We start from the raw sequence: 25,286 nt of genomic DNA, 5'->3' as shown, positions 1-25,286 counted from the left end.
AATTCAAACCCAAACCTTTCTTCTTTTTGGAGCGCAGTGAAGAGCAGTACCGCTGGCGCCCCATTTTGGAGCTCGGGAGGCGTGTGGGTCCACTCTGTGAGAAAAAAAAAAAGTGTCGTTTTGGGTCCACTCCAAACCAATTATTTTTGGTTAATTATTAGATACGTAACATTAAAAAATAATATAAATAATTTTTCTTATATAATATAAAAAATAAATTTTATATATTTATGGTAAATAATATATATATATATATATATATATATAGTGAGTATATTTAATAATTTTTTATTATTTTCAACTTTTTTTATCAGCCACATATATCTTTATTCGTACGGCTCAGCTAGGCTAGCCTCGTTTCATGTTTAGCTGAAGCTCAGCTGGGCTCCGCTCGGCTGTTATCAGCTCCCTTTTTTTTTAATTATACTTGTTCTGAACTCTGAAGCCGCGCGTGAGAACTTGAGATTGGTAGGTAACCCCTTTGCCCAGGTCCAATTTGGTAGTCACGCTTGCTTTGGTTCTTTTTTAAGCGGCTTCTTCAAAGTTCAAATGAAAATTGCGCTTCACTTCTCTATCCATTTCCCTGAAGTTTCTTTCACGCATTTGCCTGTTTTGTTTGTTGTTTCTCTGTGTGTTGCAGAGTCGGTACAGCTTTCTCTTTCCTTGTAACCCACACTTTGACAAACTCTTCCTGCACTGCACATAATCGAAAGTAGTGCTTCTACTTTTTTCACAATTCATACGCCATACCAATCAATTAAGCTAAGGTTCTCTTGTTTAACAAATTCTGCTGCATTTCTCTCACGGAGGTTCCATCTGGGTCTCACTCATGGAAGCATCATCACCCATTTCAATCCAGCAAACCCCTCTCCAACACCATCTACCTGAGCCCTCTCCAAAACCTTACAAGAAAAGCTTCGTTACTACTCTAATGGAGGCTGCCACTCTTCGTACTCCTTCCTTCAAGGAAGACACCTATTTCATCTCTCATCTCAAATCCTCTGAGAAGAAAGCACTGCAAGAGCTCAGGGACAAACTCTACGCCTCTTATGAGTCTGATAGTGAGTGTTCCATGTGGGGCATTCCCCTTTTGCATTGTGAAGAGAAGGCTGACGTGATACTGTTGAAGTTTCTGCGTGCCAGAGACTTTAGAGTCCCTGATGCACTTCACATGCTGGAGAAGTGTTTGTCCTGGAGAAAGGAGTTTGGAGCAGACAGCATCTGTGAGGAGGAGTTGGGTTTTAAGGAGCTTGAAGGTGTTGTGGCTTATATGCAAGCGTATGACAGGGAAGGACACCCTGTTTGCTACAATGCTTATGGGGTCTTCAGAGACAAGGAAATGTATGAGAGGATATTCGGAGATGAAGAAAAGCTCAAGAAGTTCCTACGATGGAGAGTTCAGGTGCTGGAGAGAGGGATTAAACTTCTGCATTTTAAGCCTGGTGGGGTTAACTCCATTATTCAAGTTACTGATCTCAAAGACATGCCCAAAAGAGAACTCAGGGTCGCTTCTAATCAGATCCTCTCTCTTTTTCAAGATAATTACCCTGAAATGGTAGCTCGTAAGGTAATACCCTTTAACTGCTTCTCTCTCTCTCTCTCTCTCTCTCTCTCTCTCTCTCTCTCTCCAATAATTTTCCCCTCTTGTTTGTTTGCGTTCATCTTCTTGCTGCTCTCTTATTCTCTTCCTTTGTCTCGTTGGGAATTAGATCTTCATCAACGTCCCGTGGTACTTCAGCTTGTTGTATTCGATGTTCAGTCCGTTCCTGACTCAGCGAACTAAGAGCAAGTTCGTGATCTCCAAGGAAGGAAATGTTGCAGAGACTCTGTACAAGTGAGCGTTCTAACTCCTCTGTTCACTTCATTTTAGTTGGTGTTAACTATTTTCGTCATTTTCGGTTGATACGCACTATGTGGTATTTGCTTTCTGTTCTTGATTTGTTGTGATCCCACCCGCCCACCCTTTCTCTTGTCTTCTAAACTTGTGATCTGGCTAGTACTTGCTGTTTTCGAGTTTGTTGTCTGAAATTGGTCTTGTTTTGTTATCAGATTTATAAGGCCTGAGGATATTCCAGTTCAGTATGGAGGACTAAGTCGACCCAGCGATTTGCAGAATGGCCCACCTAAACCGGCTTCGGAGTTTACTGTAAAAGGAGGAGAGAAAGTGAACATTCAGATTGAAGGGATTGAGGTGCAGTTTATCATAAATTTGTTCTTTCTTGATTTCACATGAAACCTTATCTTCAATTAATGGTCCAAATCCAAAATAATTTGTGTAATTAATTGTGTAATTTGGGTAATTAAATAGGTTGGTGCAACAATTACATGGGACATAGTGGTCGGGGGTTGGGACTTAGAGTACAGTGCAGAGTTCGTGCCTAATGCAGAAGGGAGCTACACCATTGCTGTGGAGAAGACAAGGAAAGTGGCTCCCTCAGAAGAGGCAATTCACAACTCTTTCACGTCAAGAGAAGCTGGGAAGATGGTGCTGTCCGTGGACAACACAGCCTCCAGGAGAAAAAAGGTTGCTGCTTATCGATATATCGTCCGCAAATCCACTGTTGTTTAGATTGAATAGCTTGCCTAATCAAAACTCTAATAACAGAGTACTTTTTCTTTTGGGGTTATTTTTTGGAGGATGATTGAATTAATGGCTGTGAACTGTTTTTAGTCTACTAGATAGAGCAGTAATGTAATGTATAAAAACGGTGGGTACTACATAGCTTTTATATATGTTAATATAGAAGCAAATCAAGTTTTAACTTTGTTAGTACTAGTTCATGTTTCTGTGTGCCACTGAGACGTGAGAGAGGACTTGGGCCCTTAGCAGTCCTGTGTCGAGGACTCGATAGGGATTGCGCAGTGTTTGCAATCTCCATATGATTTGCTTTGCTTTGTTCTTTCTTTTTCTTGGAGGTGTTTGCGTTTTCCAAGAGAAGATATTGAGTGGAGAAGGGAAGGATCTCTGTGAGACTCTCTCTGTCTCACGGAGTCACGGTTTCAAACTTGGAAGAAAAACATGCTTGATAAGCAAAGGAGCGTTGTCAAATGTCACGGGCGCTGTCTTGCGGAAGCAATCCGTGAAAATTAAGATAACGCGAGAAGGCGCCCTCTGATAAATTTTGCGGGGGCAACATGTTCACCGACGTATTTGTTGCTTGCACGGTTGCACTCAGAAGCAACCCCGATATATTTCCTTTGACTAATCATGATAATGTTGATCCTCTCCCTCTCCTCCCAGTAGCTGGTGTCTTTTGCTTGATTGCTTCTTGGGCATCAACATAAATGCTCCTTTGAAAACATTACTGGATAAAGTAATGAAACACATGAATATCTAAAAATGGGTTAATGCTACACACAAAAACACTAGGTGAGTGCAGACAATAAACTCTTCCGATTTTCTTTTTCCTGTGGGTGAGTTGCAGCCAGCCACGCCCGTAAGTCTGCCACCTACACCTTTTGGGATTCCTGATTGGTGGCCATGCTCAAATTAAATGTCACTGTAAATTTCATTTGGTTTTGCTTGAGAAGAGGGGTTGAAGTTATTATGTTCGAACAATTATATATCATTTCAACTATCATAACTGCAATTGAATGATAAAAAATCTGTTCTTAATTTGTTCCATCATCATCCAAAATAGGGAATTTTCAATATGGAGGGATTTCATTTTCAGAACCTAAGCTTCTTTTGGAGCTTACATAACCTAGGATTCTAAGTTTTCTAACCAGAAAGTTCAGTAGGCTGTTTCGAACATGGGTTTGGTTAAATAGTTTTATGATTTTACCTGTCCTTCCTAGATGTCATTTTATTTTAACGTAGGACACTCCTACGGCTACTGCTCCTCTTTCTTAAAAGGAAAACAAAAACTAGTGAGAAAGAAATTAAGAAACACTGAAACGGCTCCACATTTTATTTTTCTTATTAGGGTAAAGTTTAATATCCAAATTCATTGTTGAAAAGCTTTCAATTGCCCTGCACGTCTCTCTCCTACCAACCAATAGCCATACTGTTGTGTCGCATATAAATGCAAATCCTCACATTGAAAGCCCATGGCCCAGCCCAATTAACCCTGATTGTTAGTAAATTCCAAGAGTTTCTCCTCGAATGAGACACGCACCCCAGAATTTGCCTGGACGTGTCCATCATGCAATATGCCACGTCTTTCCAAGCGCTTACTCGTACATGTAGGCGCTTAGTAAGAGGGTAAGACATGGCACGTTGTTTGGTCGACACGTCGAGGCAAACGGACCATAAATAAGAAGGGAAAAGGAGGGTTAGCCAAGGGGAAAGTGAGGAAATATGCCTCAGGCAACCTTCACTCCATCTGGTCAAAAGATTCGAGTCATTTAGGCTATTGAGTGGTCACGCCATCCCTGCTGTTGGTTTGGGCACTTGGAAGTCTGGTTCTAAAGCCAAAGATTCTGTCTTCACTGCCATCGTTGAGGTATAGGACTACCCAGAGAAAATCTTGTAACATTCTTGGTACTTAATGAAATTAAAGGCATCATTATTGAATTAAGAATCAAGATTTGGATGCTATACGTACCTTGTCAAAGTTTTAGTTTTCATTTTCAGAAGTTACTTTTGATTTCTGGATATTTCTACAGGCTGGTCACAGGCACATAGATACGGTGATGGAGTATGAAGTCGAAGAAGAAGTATTAATCTGTCTTCAAATCTCTATCTTTTTGTAAGACCTTCAATATAACGAGTTAAATTCTCTTTTTAACTAAACATATATCATTTTAGGTCGGACACGGACTCAAGGCAGCCATACATGCAGGGATTGAGAGGCAGCATCTCTTTGTCACGTCCAAGCTGTGGTAATTAATAAAGCTGCTTGAACTCATGCTCAAATGTCTACGTATTTAAATTTATTTATGAATTTGTAATTTGGCATTCAACGGTGCATACAGGTGCACTGATTTGTCTCCGGATAGGGTTCGCAAAGCTCTGAACAGTACCCTAAACGAACTGCAACTTGACTATCTTTATCTTTATCTGGTAATTAGTGGTTGCACTTGGTCATATATATTTGCTTCATTAATTATTCCATATCAAATAAACATTGATAAGGAGCAAGAATTCTGTTGCAGATCCATTGGCCTATCCATCTGAAAGATGGAGTCAGCTTACCTCCCAAGGCAGCGCACGTGTTGGACTTTGACATGGAAGGGGTTTGGCGAGAAATGGAGAAGCTTGTCAAGGATAATCTTGTTAGAGATATTGGTGTATGCAATTTTACTATTAAGAAGCTCAACAAGCTTCTGGGCTTTGCTCAGACAGTGCCCTCCGTGTGTCAGGTCAGATAGTATCGCCTCAGGTCTTAATGCCAATTTTCTTGTGATTACATTATCATCATTATTGATTATCTTGGTTTTAGATGGAGATGCATCCAGGATGGAGGAATGATAAAATGCTGGAGGCTTGTAAGAAGAATAGCATCCATGTGACTTTAAGAGTTTAATTAAATTGGATTTGATTATTCCTTCTGTTTGGATATTCCATGGGTAAGATAACTATGGAAGGAAAATTTATCCAGGCATATTCGCCTTTGGGATCATCAGAAGGAGGCAGAGATCTCATACATGACAGAACAGTTGACAGAATTGCAAAAAAGCTAAAGAAGACCCCAGCACAGAAGCTAGTGAAGTGGGCGCTCCAAAGAGGAACCAGTGTCAAACCCAAATCAAGCCACCCTGAAAGGATCAAAGAACACATTCAGGTCTTTGGCTGGGAAATCCCAGAGGAAGATTTCCAGGCTCTCTGCAGTATTCCAGATCAGGTAGAGCTAGCCTTTTTTTTTTTTTTTTTTTTGTATGTTTTTATATATTTCTCTCACAGTACATATACAAAGTTGACATGGATTTCTAACATTTAATAAGGGTACAGAGACGAGTGCTGGATGGGGAGGATCTGTTTGTGAACAAGAGTAAAGGTCCATTCGGAAGCGTAGCTGATCTTTGGGACCATGAGGACTAATTGTTCTTTGAGATTTCTGTATATGTTGAATTCCACTTAGAGATAATAAAATAAAAAAAGAAAAAAAAATCGGATGCTCATATGCATGTATATATCTATGTATCCTACAGGCTACAGTTCTTGATCATCACTTGCGACTATTGAAAGCCTGAACTTCTGGACATGTCGAATGAAATTTATCTAACAATTTAATATTACGCACCTTAAATTAAGATATGCCTTAGGAAATTTATCCAACAATTTCTTAGAAGCTTCGGATGAATTTTTATATAACATTAAGGGTACGTAGATGACTGAAATTTCATCCCGATTCCCGCACGTACAAAATGGGCACTAGAATTCAAATCAAGCATTCTATACAAGCGCTTCTTACTTGGTTTTTAGCCTTATTTTTACTTTTTTTTTTTTTTTGAAATATTTTGGAGACTTATTCACTGACATATTGAAAATTTTAATTTTAAAATTAATAACGATAAATACGTAATATTTATTTACTATTACAAAGATTATAGTTAAAAAAAAGCTTATTTTCCCCTTAATTCCATGCGGAACGATACCCATATAGCTTGTTGTGGCAGGAAATTCCATGATGTATAATTCTTCAGGTTACCTTATAATTAGAGGTAAGTTAATTGACTTGTGTTATATCTATTCATTTTTATTAAATAGAAGGTAAATTTCATTTGCTGAAGGGGTTAAAGTGGCAAAGTTTACAGAGCAAAGCGCAATTTGGGTATGTGTAAATTTTTTATATTACACATGAGAGAAATTATTTGGTGTACTCGGTGTATATATATTTGAGAGAATAATTTATTTTTTTTTGTAAGGGAGTTATATTTATGTGCACGAGATTATTTTATAAGAGAAAAAATATTGATTTTAATTATAATTATATTTTTATTATTTAAATTAATTTTAAAGTTTGTGTAAATTTAAAGTTTTTAATTAGAGTTTATATAAACTAAAAATTTTTAATTTTATTTATACTTACTTTTAATTAAATATAAAATTTGCTAAGTAGTAATTAAAATAAGAAATTAGATAAATAAAAAATAAAAAATATTAATCTATTTATTATTTATAAAAATATAAAAAAATTTATAGTGATAAATAAATAATTTTTGTCAATGATGCATAATAATAATAATAATAATAATAATAATAATAATAAAATTATAAAAAGTATTATAACGACATATAAATAATTCATCGTTAATAATATATATTAAAAATAATGATTAATCTATATAAATTTGTCGTTAATACTATTTAATAATAAAAAGATGTCACTAATAATTTTAGAAATTATCATCGCTATTATTTTTAATAGCATAAAATTTATAGCTAAATTCTTTGTGATGTTAATTTCACAATATATTATATTGTCATTAATTAATTTTAGTCACTAAATACCAAATAATTTTATTTTTTTAATATTATAATAATTAATATAAATTAAAATTTTAATATTATGTTATAATAATTCTACTTATAAAAAAATATATTATAATTCTTAATATAGTGATTCTATAATTATAGTTCTATAAATAATATTAATTTATTAAAAATAATTTAATTTATTTTAATAAAATTAAAATAAAATTTTATAAAAATGCCATTATGATTTATATTATTTACAAAAATATGGGAAGATTTATTTATATAAATCACATTTTATTATGTAAAAATATTTTTATACAATATATTTGAATTGACGTGAGAACAAGAAAAAAATTAATTTTTGTCAATCAAATATATGAATTCTTTTATTAAAATTTTCTTTTAATTAAAATTTTTATAAATTCATAAAAAAAATATTTCATATAAAATAAATTAATATTTTCTAATTATAATATATTTCTAAAATTATTAATTATTACATTAATATATAAGTTAGTTTTAATTAAAATTAAATTTATAAGTCCTTTATGAATACTACTACATTTATTGATATATATATATTTTTTTTTTTATTTATAAAAAATATTTAATTAGTATGCAATACATAATAAAGTTATATGAATTTAAATTTTTTAAATAATATATAATTACGTATAAAGCATCTAAAATGTTATATGTGAGAAAAAAAATTAAATAGATATTAAGTATATATTATTTAAAAATTAATAACTAACATAATATATTAGGTTTGAGTATAATTATAAAATTAATATAATTAATAGGATGTTCAGAATTTATAATATTGATTTTTTTATTTTAAAATAGTACATTATTAAAATTTGAAAATATATATGTGCACATGTAAAAAATATAACAATTTTAAAATTTTTTTATATTATAATTTTATTATAACTTTTTAAATGATAAATATGTATAAAAAAATTACGAATCATACTTTAAATATAAATTGTTATTTTAATTTACTAATTTTATATTTAAATACAAGTACAAATTGATATTTTAATTTAAAAAGAGTCCAATTTCATATGAATACAGATATTCTATCATTTAATAAAATTTTTGTTTATTTAGATTAAATAACTTTTTATTGAAAATTGACGATTATTTTTTAAAAAATAATTATAAAAAAATTTAATTTAAAAATATGTGATAAATCAATTTGACAAAGTATTTTACTATAAATTAAATAATTATTTATATATTTTTTATTATAATTATTTTAATTAAAAATAATAATATGCTAATGTTAGTATTTTTTTATTCTATTAGTATAGATTTTTTATTTCTTATATAAAAATATTTTTAATCATTAATTTATTATTTATAAATAATTTATCAGGTTAATATATTTTTAATTTTATTTTAAAAAATTTTCTGCATATCATAAAAAAATATAAAATTATGTAAAATATTACATATCAAATAAAAAATTAATAATATTGATACTTATTGATATGAGTGTAAATAACTAATTTTATCAAATAAAATTAAATAGTCGAATTGAAAATAAGTAGAAATAAAAAAGCATTATATAATTAAAACTATATCAAATTAAATTTATTTTGATATTATATACATAAATTCTTAAATAGTATTAGAAAATGTTTAGATTTTTTACTCTAATTGTATATGTTTTATAAAAATTATAAAACTCTAAAAGTTAATTAGTTTTGATTAATTAAACACTTCATTATTAAAAAAAATTAAGACGAAAATATATAAACAAATAAAATATAAATAGTTAAATTTATATATTTAGAAAACATTTATAATTATAAAATTATATTATATTTTCATTTATACACTTTCATTTTCACTTACTTAATTTGAAAATGATAAATGCACATATAACATATATGTCATGAAAAACAAAAAATTATATATTATCAAATATTAATCAATATATTATAATAATATTATATTATGTAAAAAATTATATATAAAAATATTAAATTATGAATATATGCAAAGAGTATAAAAAATATGCAACGCAAATTTAAAAAAAAAACTAGTTAATATAAATGGAATATTTCATGCTGCGATATGAATAAAATATTCTATAAAATTTATGGTGGTAGTTGTCTGGAATTGGTTTAATATGTTGCAGTAATTTAGAATCTAATTAAATATTTAAAAGAATATTACACTATTTCTAAAAAGTATGATTTTATTTTAAATAAGTCAAAAATAGATAAAATTTAAAATTTATATTGACGGTAAAATTGAAGGAAAACTATAATACACCTATTTAAATAGAGAAAAGATGAGTGAAATCTATAATAGCTTGTCACAGGAATTTTAGAGATATTCAAATTGAAGTTTGAGGATTTTTATAATATAATTTAAAGTTGAGAAACGATGTTGGTACAACCACCTAAGCTGAGAGACTATGAATGAAGTTAACCCATAATTTTCTATTTGGTTACTAAGAAAATAGATGTGAGGAATTTTTTGTTTGATTATTTAGAAAATAGATGAGTTCTGCAATTATTGGTTTTTGGTTCATAGGTTCATGACTTCTAGCATCTTTTCTGTGATTCGTGGTTCTTTGATTCATGGATTCTTCTCTAAGTTTTGTTTTGTTATTCTAGTATGTTGATTATTGAACAAATGAGTTTTATTATTCTTAATGGCTTCTAGCATCCCTTCTGTGATTCATGGTTCTTTGATTCATGGATTCTCCTTTAAGTTTTGCTTTGTTATTCTAGTATGTTGATTATTGAACAAATGGGTTTTATTATTCTTTGAAAAAATGTTGATTATTGGTTGATTATCAAAGATTTTGCTTGATATTGATTGATTATTGAATAAAATGTTGATTATTGGTTGATGAATAATGAAACAAAGGTATTCTGTAAGCCCTTGACCTGTAAGGATATTTTAGTCATTTCTCATATAGCAATAGAAAATTGACAAAAATAAGGAGGCGAGGAGAGCCCTTGAATTGTTGGGTTTCAAAATTCAGAGACAAAATCGTTGACTTTTAAAAATAGGGAGACAAAAATATTAATTATGACATAATTTAAAGACTAAAAAGTAATTTACTTTTGTACAAATGATGTATAAATTCCCTGAGCTCTTTGCTAAGAAATCATTGTCAGCTTTCCAAGATTTTATGAGGATGATCATCTTTCCACCGAAAAGAAAAAGGATGACGCTCATCATCATCAATCTTCGTCCTTGGACGATTTCCGATGACAAAGAATTTCCAAACTGAGAAAGCTTCACAGGCGAATTTACTCTAGTTATTGCCGCAGGACAACTGCCCACCTTTATGCCTATGGAGGCCTTGTCATGTGCAGAGCCATGGCCTCCCTAAACACTTTTCATTTCTCTATGTCTTCCGAGGAACTGCCGCAATTTCTGAACGATGTACGCTAGCCCGGCTCACTTCTGAGTAGTTTTCTGCAAGCTCTGAGTGATTTGCACTGACCCTGCTCACTTCAGAGAAGGATCTTGCTAACACAGTTCGACTTTTCAGGAACAAGCATATAACTGTACAGTCGTCTACCCTGCAACCTGGATTTTTATTTTTCCATGCTCGAACTGCATACTTCACTACCATTTTAGCAGCCAAGGATCGCTTCGTTGCTGAAGCAACAATTCGTATCACATCGTAGTTTGATAACACATCCCATATCTACAGAAAAGAGAGAAAAATGTGTTCCAAGTTATGAATTATATACTTCCAATGTCTCAAAAAAAATTATGAGCTCATTTTCTTTCCTTTACTTACCCCATCAGTTGCAAGAACCACAAATTCATCATTTTTCGTAAGCCTTCTATAAGAAACTTCAGGAGTTGAAATGAGGCCATAATCTTTCAGGCAGAAATCTCCAAAGGCCCTGGCCATGGCTAGACCTGGACAATCTTCATTGGGCATCCATATTCTAAACACTTCTGGTTCTTCATCCAGTGCAAATATTCTGCCATTTGAATTCTTAATTCTTTCAGCTTCACCTAAGGACATCGAAAGCAGACTTGTAAGACTTAGGAGTTTAACTGGTCACGAGATGAACAGATGATTAGAAAGAAAACACCCACTTGCAATATTGGGTTTCAAATCAACTGTGAGTTGGACGGGTTTGAGTTGGTTTTTATTGCATCTAGTGCCAAGAACAGCACGAGAGTCTCCCAAATTGGCGATTATCAAGTGATTTCCCTGTAAATTGGAAAACAAGATAAATCAATATCTATCTGTTGAGCATTAAATAAATGGGATCATATACTAACTAATACCTGTTTAACCACAGTTACAGCAGTAGTGCCACTGCAGAAGCTATCAATGCTGGCATCAAGGCTTAGTTCTTCATCCATATCCGTGAAGCATTTAACAAAACTGGCCTCCCACGAAGACAAGAGTAAAGTTCCCTTATTATCGTCATTGTGTTCTTCTTTGCTACCATCACTTTTATTTGTGTCATCGCCGTTGTTTCTATCAACAGCCTCAACATCATCATATCTGAAGCTATTAACCTGTGATTGCTTGATAGCGGCAGAGAGCCTTGAGGGTAAAGTGTCACGTACATGGCGCGCAACCTTGTGGCCATAGGGACCATGACCATCGAACATGCCACAGAAGAACATATCTTTATTACCAATAAATTCCTGCATCAAAATTCAAATTTTAGTTTAATGAATTAGACTGTTAATTTGCCATTATCTGATTAATTATCATAATCAAAATGAAACATGCTTGGGCAAGGGAAAAACTGAAATCAAATATACAGCATTAAGTCCACTTAATTTATCCTCCTAAACTGGATACCTTTCCCAATTCAAACAGCATTTATCTAAATGCAAATTTAAATCAGATGTGTCTAATTCTTTTCCTTGATAAAACCAGATAACAATAAAATCATGAGAAATGCAATTTTCCTTGATAATCCAGATAACAATTGCAAGCATATCAACAATTAATGTTACGTGAAAACATCACAATAAGTTAAAGTTGAACAACCAACAAGAAAAGAACAAGGCCTTGACAGATAATAGTGAGGGGAAAGAGAAAATGGAAATGGATATGATCAATAAATAAATTGCCATGAAAATGAATTGATCAGAGCCAAGAAACGTATAAATTAACTCCCATAACAGAAAGATTATGGGAAATTGAAATGCTGATGGAAATGATGGATGTTACCTCCCAAACAGTCATGGCATCCTGATTAACCCCCTTTTTCCCTTGTTGGGAATACATGGATATGTATTTAGAAGCTCCTTGTAATCTCATTCGTGACCCAAAGTCTCCAATGATGACATTATCATCCTCCTCAACGACGTCATAATCCCTCTCTTCTAAAGATTCCTGCTCCACACCACCTTCACCGAAATTGGCATCCTTACTACAACATGCTCCCATATCTTAATTTAAGGCCCCAGGAAACACTTCTGTAGCAAGAAATGCGATTTCAGCATCCAACAATTCCCCTGGAAGAAAAAACAGGAGGGAAATTGAAGGAAAAAATAAGACTTCAGGTGGACCCAAGAGAGTCAAAAAGCGGAAAGAAGATTTTCATGCATGGGAAAAATATATAAAGCTAATAAGAAAAAAAAAGATGAAATATTTGGAAAAAAAAAAGAAAGAAAGAAAATGTATATAAAAACAATGAAAGAGGCAAGCAAGGAGCAAAAGCTCTTTTCAGGGATATGGATCTGAACCCACCTCCAACTACATTTTAGGATTGAAGAATGGATAGCGTCATGTTCCTCGTTTCTGTGTCCCCCAGGTTGCTTGTCTCTCAGAAATCAGGATACTTGCCGCTGCCAAATTTTATTCTCAACCCATCTGAGGTTATAAAAGAGGAGCTCTTTTCGGAGGAGCTCTTTTCGCTCACCTATGACTAAAATGAGACACGACAGACATTTGTAATTTTGTAATTTTCACTTACCAATTCATATTTTTTCTATTTACTATCTTAAGTTTTGTCAATTAGTGTCGTAGAATTTGGAGTCTACCATCATTGACGTTTAAAATAAAGAGGGTGTTTGATGATATAATTAAGTAATTGAATTTAAATTTTCTTTTTTATTTTAAAATTATTAAATAATATTTATTAACCTATTACTTAAAAATTTTAGTTAAAATTTCCCATGGATAATAGATATGCGATGCACAACTCCAACCATGGTTAATGGAGTAGAAGCTTAATATGGAAATGAAATATTAAGAGACTGGCTGATTATAGTACCTTTATGCCAATCCCATCATTCAAGAGCACAAAAAGTGTATTTTAAGAGTTTCCTTTATTTTCTTGCATATTGATGTTGTCTATATATAACGCATGAACTTTAACATGTAATTATTATGCAGTTCTATATTTTTTTGTTAAAAAACTTTCATATTAAGTGAAATCTGTTTTATATTTCCCACTCTCAATGAAATGATATTTTGACAAGAAAAAAAAAAGAAAATTAAAAAAAAATTATTATGTGATTTTATCAAGTACTGTTTTAGTTAACTTTTTAACAAGAAGGTACACTGATATAGCATGGATGAAAAACCGATCCAAATGGAGAGGGATTCAAATCTTTAAATGCAAATCAAAATGGATATTCACAAAGTGTTCGCATAAAACATAAAGTATTCGGATAGTTCACAAAGTGGTTGGATAAAACATTAGGTAGTGTCGGACAGTTCACAAAGTATTTAGATAGAACAATTCACAATATATTCGAATAAGATGATTGTTTGGTCAAAGGACAAGTATGTATTCAGACATGGAAGAGTGATCGGACGTGAGTCAGTTGCATAATAAAAATATGTCTTATATTATCGCCGAGAATATAGGACATAATAGATGACACCTCCACAAAGAGTGGACGCAAATGAGCTGGTATGAGTTTGCGAAATCCCGATTAAAGCGAAAAAGGCACTGTCTTCTACCCTATAGATATGGTGCGCATAAATATTCAAGGTATGCTATTCTATTCTTATTTTTGTTGGTATTTACTTTCTCTCTTTTTGGCATCTGCTGACTTAAGCGTCAGAGTGGCCTAGTCCAGGCCACTGACCTCACCTTCTTTCTCTTGTTACAGGTAGCATTTTAGTTAGTCACCAACTCAAAAACCTCAGACAACATCATATATCGAGGGAAAATTGTCTAAATATTGTTAGGGTAAATTGTTATTTAGTCCTTGAGATTTAGTGAAATCCAAATATTAATCCTTGTATTTTTAGAATTCACCTATTTAGTAGTTGACATTTCAATAAACCTACATATTTGTCCCTACCTGAATGTATATAGATCTAAAAGTGCCTAAATTATTTTTTTAATTATAAAATAAAATAATATAATATAATAATAAAATTTTCAACTAATTTCTTTTAGTTCAAATATATAATATACCAAAAATATTGATAAAACAAAATAGTAATATATTGTAATTAAAATAATAAATATTATAAAATATGGGGACTATTTGGTAATAAAACTTATATTATAAAATTATAATACTATTTTGGTATTTTGATATAATTAATGATAAATTGGATGGAAAATTAGATGAAGCGATTAATTGTAGGTTTATTTATATGTTAAGGGCTAAATAGATGGGATATAAATATATAAGGACTATTCTGTACGTTTCACTAAACTTCATAAACTAAATTATAATTTACTCTAATTTTCTTTTTGATATTCTTTACTAAAAAACTAAAATTCAGGTACCTTTTTATCATAAATTTAACCCCAAGATACTTGATAAATGCGCCAAATCTTATAGTAATAAATCGTAATTTTCCAAAAAAGAAAAAAAATCTAGGAACTTTTCTCAAAATTCGCTAGTAACCATCCATTGCTATTTGATAAGCCTTCGTTTTTCTCTCGTTTGAGGGTTCAAATTTAGGGCTAGGTCCAGGTTCTCTCTACTGTCTCCATCTGCTCCACCGAGTGGAGGGAGGCCATCTCCCCCTCCTCGGTCAGTGGGTCTCCCTCTCTATGGAGAGAAGGGTTGTAAATAATTTTGAGGTTGAGTTATTAAGTGATGAGTGGTGAGGGTTTTCAAAGGCCCCCTTGTGTTCTGTGTTTTCGATTACATGTTGTTGCTTTATAGCTAGTTGTTCTTTAATGTTTTCTTTACAGATCTTATAGCACATGAAAGTCTTTTCTTGAAGATATATTCCAATTATGATGTACAAAGGTTTAATCGCTCTCTAAGTTAGTGAAGGCTTCATTTTTCTGGTCTGGTATGAATCCTATCATATGGTGGGCAACTCATGAGGTGCGATTTAGAGCCTGTTTGGATTAACTGTTGAATACAACTGATAGCTGATAGCTGTTACTGTTAGCTGATAGCTGATAACTGATAGCCGATGATAGCTGTTTTATATTAAGTGTTTGGTAAAATTATATTTAACTGTTGCTGTTAATATGTGAAATGACTAATAAGGGTATATATCATATAATTTATTTTATTATTTAAATAAATATAAAATTATAAATTTATTACATTATATTATTTATTTTATTATTAAATTAAATATATAATTATTAAATTAATATATTATATTATTTAAATAAATATATAATTATTAATTTTTTATATTATATCATTTATTTTATTATTGAAATAAGAAAATAATTATTTTTTAAGATAATTAAATAATTTAAAAATATAGATAAAATAATAAAATAATTATTATTGTTAATAGAAAAATTTATAATTAATTTTAAGTTTTTGGATATAAATAAATATTTTATATTTTATATTATTAATAAAAAATATTTTAACAAAGTTGAAATACATTAATTAAAATATTAAAATTACAAATAAAAAAATAAAAATATTAATAATATTAATTTTCAAGTTAAATAAAAAAAGGATAATATGGTCAAAATAAAAAATAAAACCAGATCAGTTATCGGATGAGAAACACTCTAAAAATAGAGTGATACAATGCGGTGATGGGTATCATATCAGTTGCCCATCAGCTATCAGCTCTATTTTTTTAAACTTGCCAAACACCACAATTTACCTGTTTGGGTGTCTATCAGCTATCAGCTGCACCCAACAGGTAAACCAAACACCCCCTTAGTAGATCGGCCTGGAAGGTATGAATGGGACACCGAAGAGACCCATCACCTATGATTTGTGCTTGCTATGGTGCTGATATAGAGATGAAATGGCTTTGGATTCCTTGGCCTGGGTTTCTTCAACTACCTAACTCTTTAAAGCTATCGGAGAAGAAGGAGATAGAAGGGCTCCTAGTTTTTCGGTTGTTGATTTTAGGTTTTTATGGCTTCAATAGTTGAGAGAACTACAGGTTTCTTTGCCAAACATGGCATTAGATGTGTTCTCCGATGACTGAGAATGGAATGGGTGGCAATGAACTGGATCTGTGTCTTTTGGTGGTCAGGTTAGGGTTTTTGGGTAGTTGACCCATTTACAATTAGGTTATTTCTTGTTGGGTCTAACTTTGAAGGGTTTAAGTTGAGATTTGTTTGTTTCTATTTTGAACTTTTCTATACTTAAGGGTCTGTTTGGTTTAACTATTGAATACGGCCGATAACTATTACTTGATAGCTATAATAGCTGATTTATATCAAGTGTTTGGTAAAATTATATTTAGGTAAAACTATATTTAACTATTGTTGTTGATATGTGAAATAAACAATAAGGGTATATATTATATAACTTATTTCATTATTGAAATAAATATGAAATTATAAATATATTATATTAAATTATTATTAAATTAAATATACAATTATCAAATTAATATATTATATTATTTATTATATTATTAAAATAAAAATATAATTATTAATCTATTATGTTATATTATTTATTTTATTATTAAAAAAAGAAAAAAATTAATTTTTTTTAAAAAAATAATTAAATAATTTTAAAAATAGAGATAAAATAATAAAGTAATTATTATTGTTGATAAAGAAAAAACTTATAATTAATTTTAAGTTTTTATATATAAATAAATATTTTATATTTTATGTTATTAATAAAAATATTTTAATAAAATTGAAATGTATTAATTAAAATATTAAAATTATAAATGAAAAATATAAAAATATTAATAATATTAATTTTCGAGTTAAATAAAAAAGGATAATATGGTCAAAATAAAAAATAAAATTAAATCAACTAAAAGTAGAGCTGATACAAACTGTAGCTGATGGGTACCATATTAAATTTATCAAACACTCTAGTTCATCTGTTTAGGTGTTTAGGTGTCTATCAGCTATCAACTGCACCCAACAGATGAATCAAACACATCTTTAGACCAAGGTCTTTTAATTCAATGAAACCATCATTTAGCTATTGAAAAAAAAAAAAAAAAACTAGTGAGACACTGTTTGATTTTGTGAAGTATGGAGGAAGAGGAAAAAACATATCAAAGTATTTCTATATATTCAATTTGATTGAATTTTTAATGCAATGAATTATAATTGAATTTGAAATAGGTTTGTGTTTGAAAAGAAGTATTTATATTAAATTTGAATTTTTTTTTCATATAGTTATATTATTTTTATATAAAATATATATTTTAATAATAACATTTATAAAATTTTAAATAATATTATATTTTAAATAAATGTATTTTAAATATTTCGTAAGATTTGCAAACTTTTATAGTATAAATTATTAATAAAATATTTTTATTAATTAAAATATATATAACTAAATGAATAATATTCTATTAATGATAATTGAATTTACATGGATACAAATGTGTTAAGATGAATTTTAATAAATTTAGAATAAATTTAAATATTAAAATTATTAGTTAGATTTAAATTTAAATATAAATATAGTTATTTTTATAAGTAATATACTTATCATCATCAATAAAAGAGAAGGGAAAATTATTTTATTTATTAAATAAAAATTAAAATTCTGATATAAATGTAATATTAGCATTTTATCAAAATAATAATCATAAATTTTTTAAATAAAAAAATTATATAATGTAATGTTAATTATATGCAGGATAATTTGTTTGGTTGATGAGTTAATAAGAAAACATCTCATAAATAAAATTAGACTTCATGAAATTAAAATTATTTATTTTTATTCTAAAAATAACTTTTGAAAAAAAATATTTACTAGATAATATTTTATTTGTTTACTATTATCTTCTATATCTATACTTTATATAAGTATGAGAAGGGAGAATATTAACTTTGTCAAAAATGCCAGTATGAGAAGGGAGAATATTAACTTTGTCAAAAATGCCCATTAATTGAATTATGTTTTATTTTTAAATTAATTTTAATGTTTAAATACATTTAAAATTCTTAATTTTGGAGCATATAAATTTAAAATTCTCATAAATACAACCTAAATAATTAAATATAAGAAGTTCTATTTAAAATAATTTAGAAATTTATTATTATATAAAAAATTTCTAATTTGATCGATTTGTTGATTTGTTATTTAAATTTAAATTTAAATTCTATTCCATTAAGGAATATGATTTTATTTAATTAGGATAAAACTTAATAATAAATGTAGTAATATTTAAATATGACTTAAAATTATCAAATCATGCAAGTCTCGTATATCATACGAAAGGAGCACCAACTTCCACCCCATATAACAGTTTCTCTTACATATGTTTTATGAATTTTGAATGCTTAGAAATATTTGGATTTCTTGCACCGTAAGTCTAAGGTTTAGGGCACACGACATGAGTGTTCCAGACTTTATTGGATCCATCTCCAAGTAGACGGAGTTGTCAGGCAATGTTTCTCAACAAACGACATTGCGTAACAGTTATATAAACTTATTTTTATTCAATAAATGATTCTTTATTTTGGTATAAATAATTTCACATTTATAAAGAGTATCTTTATATTTAAATAATTATAAATTATAATGAGTTAAATAAACATTTAAATAATATTTTTATATTTAGATAATTATATTTTATAATACTACATAGTTATTACATATATTATAATAATAATAATAATAATAATAATAATAATAATAATAATAATAATAATTTATCTTTTTGTGGATATAACATCTACTTTTGCTTAACAGGATTCCTTTGATTCTTTTAAAATAATTATTTACTTATATATATATATATATATATATATATATATATATATATATATATATATATATATACTCATGATAATTTAGTATTACTAGTTTTTTTTTTAAATGTGTATTGCATATTTTTTATACTCATTGTATATACTTATAATTTAATATTTTTATATATTATTTTTTATTAATTTTTTATATAATATGGTTATAATATATTAATTATTATTATTATAATATAATAAATTTTTATTTTTCGTGGTATGTATGTTGTATATGCACTCATCATTTTTAGATTAAGTTAATGAAAATAAAAGTATATCAATGAAAATAAGAAATTATAGAGGTAAAATTTATAATGAAAAATTTATTATTTTGATATAATTTTATAATTACAAGTGATTTATAAATATATAAATTTAACTATTTATTATTTTGATAGTTCATAAGTGTTGAGTTTATCAAGACTATTTAGTTGTTATTATTTTATAATTTTATAAAATATATAATTAATGTCAAAAATTTAAACTTTTTTCAATTCTATTTAATAATTTATATACATAATAATAAAATAAATTTAATTTAATATAATTTTATATAATGTGGATTTTTATTTTTAGTTATTTTGGATTCGATTTTTAATTTTACTTACTAAAAATTAATTGGCACATTCATATTAATAAATATTAATATTATTAATTTTTATTTGATATATAATATTTACATAACTTCATATTTGAGAAAAATTTTAAAATAAGATTGATAAATATATTAACACTAATAAATTAATAACTAAATTTTTTATTTAAAAAATAAAAATCTATGTTAATAGGATAGAAAACACTAACAGTAATATATTATTATTTTTAATTGAAATAATTATAATAAAAAATGTATAGACAATTATTCAGTTTATAGTAAAATACTTTATTAAACTAATATATAATATATTTTAAATTAAATTTTTTATAATTATTTTTCTAAAAGTAAATGTCAAATTTTAATAAAGGAAGTTATTAAATTCAAATAAATAAAAATTCTATTATATAATGTAATGCTTATATTCATATAAAAATTGTGACTTTTTTTAATTAAATTATCAATTTCTATTTATAGTTGAATATAAGTTTATCAAATTGAAATAACAATTCAATATTTAAAATATAATTTCTAATTTTTTTTTATATGTATTTACTATTTACTAAGTTAGGATAACATTATAATATTAAAAAATTAAAAAATATTATATTTTTTATATGTACGGATATTAACATTTTTAAATTTTTAATAATGTATCATTTTAAAATAAAAATAGTATTATAAATTATTCATCCTATTAATTTTATAATTAAATTCAAATTTAATATATTTTGTTAATTATTAATTTTTAAATAATATATGTTTATCTATTTTAATATTTTATTCTCATACATGTAATTATAATTGAATTTATAAGTCTTATGTAAATACTATTAATTAATAAGCTTCATATATGTATATATATATATATATATATATATATAGACAATTAAATTTTAAATTTATATAAACTCTTAAATTAAATTAAATATTAAAAAATATAATTTCAAATACTATAAATAAAGAAAGCCAATTTGGTCAAAGCCAATTTTCTTCATCTTCACACATTTATATATTGTATAGATGATAATGAATGATTAATTTTAATTGGCCATTAAAAATCAATACATTAAAAATAAAATAAAAATAGAAATATATCTAATTATCTTTATTAAGTTTTGTTATAATTAAGCCTTGAATTTAATTCTAACCAAAATGGAATTCTATTTATAAATAACAGAAATTTATTTAGATTATATGAAAATTTATTAATTTATGTTATTATATAATCATATTTCTGAATAAACATAACTCTAATTGTACTTGTTGGACCTAAGGGTTTTAATCTATATTTTAATGATAATAAACAATAAGTGCACTACTAATCTACCTTGAAAGTGTTTCCGTTAAGATTGTAGGTTTCAAGTTCAAAATTAAGAAATTACTTCAAATCAAGATTGAAAGAAAGCAAGAAATTGAAGCAAATATCAAGGAGACACTACAATGTAAATTTTACTTTTAGCTTGTGAATCTTAAATGGTTGGTTATGATGGCTCAAGTATAGGTTTCTCTAAATTTGTTAGTATCTCTAATTATAACTTTTTCCTAATCAAGGCGAGTAAAATGAAATTTTCACTTTTGAGAAATACAAATTTGTTTTTGAAAGTGTTTTCTTTGAAAAATTTATAAATTTGCTTTAAACGAATAAAAAATCCGAGTTCAAGTAAAAAATTTATGGGTTTATGAATCTCTAAACTTCTTAGTGTTTCTATTTTTAATTTTTCTTAACCAATGAGAAGTAAAGTGAAATTTTCACTTTTGGGAAATACAAATTTATTTTTGAAAGTGTTTTCATTAAAAAATATATCAAATTAGCTTTCTAATGTTTAAACGGATCGAAAATCCTAATTTAGGTAAAAAAGTTATGAATTTTTGAAGTCTAAGTACCTTTTCATCTAGAGAACACTTTGGCAGCCGAAGTTCATTCCTTAAATGATAGTTTTTTAGTGTTTAAGCCCTTTTTGTCCAGAAAACACTTCAGCAGCTGAAAGTGAAAACTTCAGCAGCCAAAGTTCACTTTTTAAATGATATTTTTTAGCGCTTTAACTTTCGGCAGTCGAAGTAAAGAACTTCGACAGCTTAATTTGAATTTCTGAAACTCGCTATAATAGAGTTTTGGGTAATTGAACAGCTATATTTATATTTAATGCACCTTCAATGGTCATTTTCTTCCTCAAGCTATAAATAGAGGCCATTTGTAACTAGAGAAAAAAACATAACAACTATTTCTTGAGAATTTATTGTGTTCAAAAGATTTTTTCTTCTTTTCTCTCTCTAGAACTTAAGTTACCATAATTAATTATTGAGAGTTTGCTATTTTGAATTATAATTTCTTTGTTCTAAGAGTTTGTTCAAGGTTGTTGTGAGTATTTACTGTAATTTGAGTGTGATAGAATATTAAATTACTCTTGAGTGTAAAGCGATTTGTAGAAAAGTAAGTGTTTGCTCTTGTAGTGATTGTAAGAGATTGATTCTTCATTTAAAGAAGAATTTTAGTGGAGTTAACTCTCAAGAGGGCCTTGAGAAGAGGATGTAAGTTTGAGATAACCAAACTTCTATAAATTTCTTGTAATCATTTTTCTTTTCTCTCTTCCTTGTGCTTATTCTCAAAATTCCCTCTTAGCCTTCAAATTTTTTAATTAACATACAATTCACTTCTCCCTTCTTGAGTTGTTACAAGGGACAATAGTGTTATATGATAAAAAATTATAATAGTGAAAAATATTTTTAAGTTAGTTGCTTTACTTAAATTTAGGTGTGACATCCTCACTTTAGATAGTCTGTACGTTCTATTGTTCCGATGATCAATGTCTGTCCGAGTAGCCAGAATGTCTGAAACTATATTTAAACTAGAGTAAAGAGTCATAAATAACTCAAATAATGATAAGAAAAATTAAGTAAAAATTTTAGAAATTAAATACAATAAAGTTAAATGAGCTGTAACTCTAACGATGGGTGACCTAACGGGAAGCTATTGTGAAGACATTTAGCAATCCTAAACTCGTGGGGAAACCCTTTGAAATAATTTTTGGGAATCCAGTGAAGAATTATTGAGGTTTAGATGACAATATAATGTCAAGAAAATGCTAAAAAAATCTTTAATATCGGTACAGACAATTTTAACTTGGTAAGCTAAATGAATGGCACTTTGGTCTTTCACCTTCAGAAATAATTTTTTATCAACTTGTCCATTTAAGTAAGTGAGATCCATGTCCTAAAATATGAATAAATATTGCTAAAAATTTTATTAAAAATAAGTAAAAGAAAGAAAATAAGAAAAGAAATAAAAGAAACAAAATTAAAATATTATCTATTACATAAGCATGACATAGGGGTAATCTAATTAAAAATTTGGACTAATTAAAAATTGACACACATAAATGAACAAGATAAATACTTATTAAAGAAGAAAAAAAAAATCATCATCTTCATTTCCTTCATATTGGCCGAACCACCATGGCCATGGACTCCTCCATTTCTTCTTCCCTTCTAGCTTGAATTTCCCTCTATTCTTACCCCAAAAACCTTAGGTCCCTTCATCAAAAATTGCCATTCCACTTATTTACAAATTTGCCATTTAATAGTTAATTAATATATAAATCAATTATTGGGCAGAAAATTCAGTCATCTTCCTCATGTTTTCTGTCCATCCTTCCTCTCTTTCTCTGTCTTACATTTTCCTCTATTAACACCCAAAATTAAGCTTGAATTCCTAGGTTTCTCACACAATTTCTTTAGAAAATCAATAAAAACCACTAAATTTAGCCTTGAAAAGAAGAGAGCACTCAAAAAATCAAGAAAAATTGGAAGCTTGGAAGAGCAAGAAATTCTCCCAAGAAGGGTTTACCAAGGGGAATTGAAGTTTGATTGAAGGGAAGGGTGCTTGAAGGTTGTTGGAAGCTAAGGAACAAGGTTAGTGTTATCAAATCCCTTATATTTTTTAAGTTATATCAAATTGATCTAGAGTTTGCTAAATTTGAGAATTTTAAGTGTTGTGTTCTAAATGATGTAATTATGCCTAAATTAAGTTAATTTGATACCCAATTGTTGATATGATTTGATGAGATGAACAAACTATTGAGTGGGTGTGATGTTGTGTGTTGAGGCAGAATCTGGACTCTTGAGTCTAACAGGTTCGGACGGCCATAAGTAGAGCTAGACAGCTCTAATTGGTGTGAAGCTAATTGGAGGTAAAACTTAGGACATAATGTCACATTTTTCATGCAGAGATCCTGCTCAGAAACTAAACCTAAAATGACCAAAAATTGGCTTGAATCCGGGTAACCATATTCTGGACCTGAAAAATAACTAAATGAACAGTATTTGTTCAAATAGCCATAACTTTGTGTAGAAAGGTCCAAATGACCTGATTCTTGAACCCATGGAAAGCATAGACAATATGGAACAACTTTCATGAAGAACAAAAATCCAAATTATGACCATAACCAATTCAAATTGTTAGCCAAAATTAGGACACCAAAACTGCCAGAACCAAGAATTGCCCAGAATTTCTGGACAATGACCAATCCGGCAAGTTATGGTACATTGACCATAACTTGAGCTACAAAAAATTCAAATGGAGTGATTCAAAAAGAGAATTAAAGAAGACACATAAATGAACAACTTTGATGAAGAAAAGTTTATCAAATTCTCACTGTAACTTAGACCAATGGACAGTAAACATATGACACAAAAACTGAATTTTTGAAAATACTTCTAGGAGGCTTTGAATTGTAATCGGTAATCAATGCCAATAAATTCAAAATCCAAAATGTGGTATAATTATGTATCTAAAATTTGTATACATATTATGTATGAAAAAGTCAATAATTTGAGTGAATAGTAATGTGTGAATAGTAATCACTAAATTATGTGAAATAGTAAAATAAACTAGAAAAACCATTGTAATTGTTAAATATAGGAAGTGATAGGTAATTTGTGATTGGTGAATTTGAATGACCCCAATGACATAGGAAATGGTAGAAAAACTATTATAATGGTTAATATAGATAATGCAATTAGCGAATTTAAATTCTTATATTTTAGTGACTCTAGGATATAAGGGAAATTAAGGCTAAAAATTTGAAATCCATGAAATATTCATGGATTACTTGAATAATGAATAGTAATTCACCTAAATCATGTGAATAAGTAGTTAGGGCTTATATGCCCACCACAGATAGAATTTATAATACATTAGTAATTCAACTCAAAATATAAAATTATA

At 28.5% G+C, this 25,286-nt stretch overlaps 2 protein-coding genes and 1 pseudogene across 2 annotated transcripts; 2 read left to right on the top strand and 1 right to left on the bottom strand.

Moving 5' to 3' along the window:
• The first annotated feature begins 497 nt into the window (after positions 1-497).
• On the top strand, positions 498-2,770 carry LOC110664481 (patellin-6). The gene is made up of 4 exons (XM_058146993.1): positions 498-1,567; positions 1,710-1,834; positions 2,050-2,191; positions 2,309-2,770. Exons 1-4 carry the CDS (start codon positions 830-832, stop codon positions 2,567-2,569), a joined length of 1,266 nt encoding a protein of 421 aa, XP_058002976.1. The 5' UTR covers positions 498-829; the 3' UTR covers positions 2,570-2,770.
• Positions 2,771-4,300: 1,530 nt separating this feature from the next.
• On the top strand, positions 4,301-6,063 carry LOC110664464 (aldose reductase). The gene is given in 9 exon segments (XM_058146992.1): positions 4,301-4,339; positions 4,341-4,445; positions 4,609-4,659; positions 4,751-4,824; positions 4,918-5,005; positions 5,098-5,304; positions 5,385-5,450; positions 5,544-5,786; positions 5,894-6,063. Coding segments are annotated over 9 exon segments (963 nt in total). The 3' UTR covers positions 5,984-6,063.
• A 4,286-nt stretch (positions 6,064-10,349) lies between these two features.
• LOC110664485 (probable protein phosphatase 2C 65) lies at positions 10,350-13,159 on the bottom strand (annotated as a pseudogene).
• Positions 13,160-25,286: the final 12,127 nt, after the last annotated feature.

The sequence above is a fragment of the Hevea brasiliensis genome, chromosome 5 (assembly GCF_030052815.1).
Source record: "Hevea brasiliensis isolate MT/VB/25A 57/8 chromosome 5, ASM3005281v1, whole genome shotgun sequence".
Lineage (NCBI taxonomy): Eukaryota > Viridiplantae > Streptophyta > Magnoliopsida > Malpighiales > Euphorbiaceae > Hevea > Hevea brasiliensis.
The sequence above is the reverse complement of the archived record's forward strand: the minus strand, read 5'-3'. Positions and strand labels throughout refer to the sequence as shown.

What these genes read in the sequence shown, in the direction of transcription:
- LOC110664481 (XM_058146993.1), top strand. Translation starts at nt 830, where the DNA reads ATGGAAGCATCATCACCCATTTCAATCCAGCAAACCCCTCTCCAACAC. An exon ending in CTGAAATGGTAGCTCGTAAG is followed by an intron (nt 1,568 to 1,709) that starts GTAATACCCTTT and finishes GTTGGGAATTAG; the next exon opens with ATCTTCATCAACGTCCCGTG. An exon ending in GTTGCAGAGACTCTGTACAA is followed by an intron (nt 1,835 to 2,049) that starts GTGAGCGTTCTA and finishes TTTTGTTATCAG; the next exon opens with ATTTATAAGGCCTGAGGATA.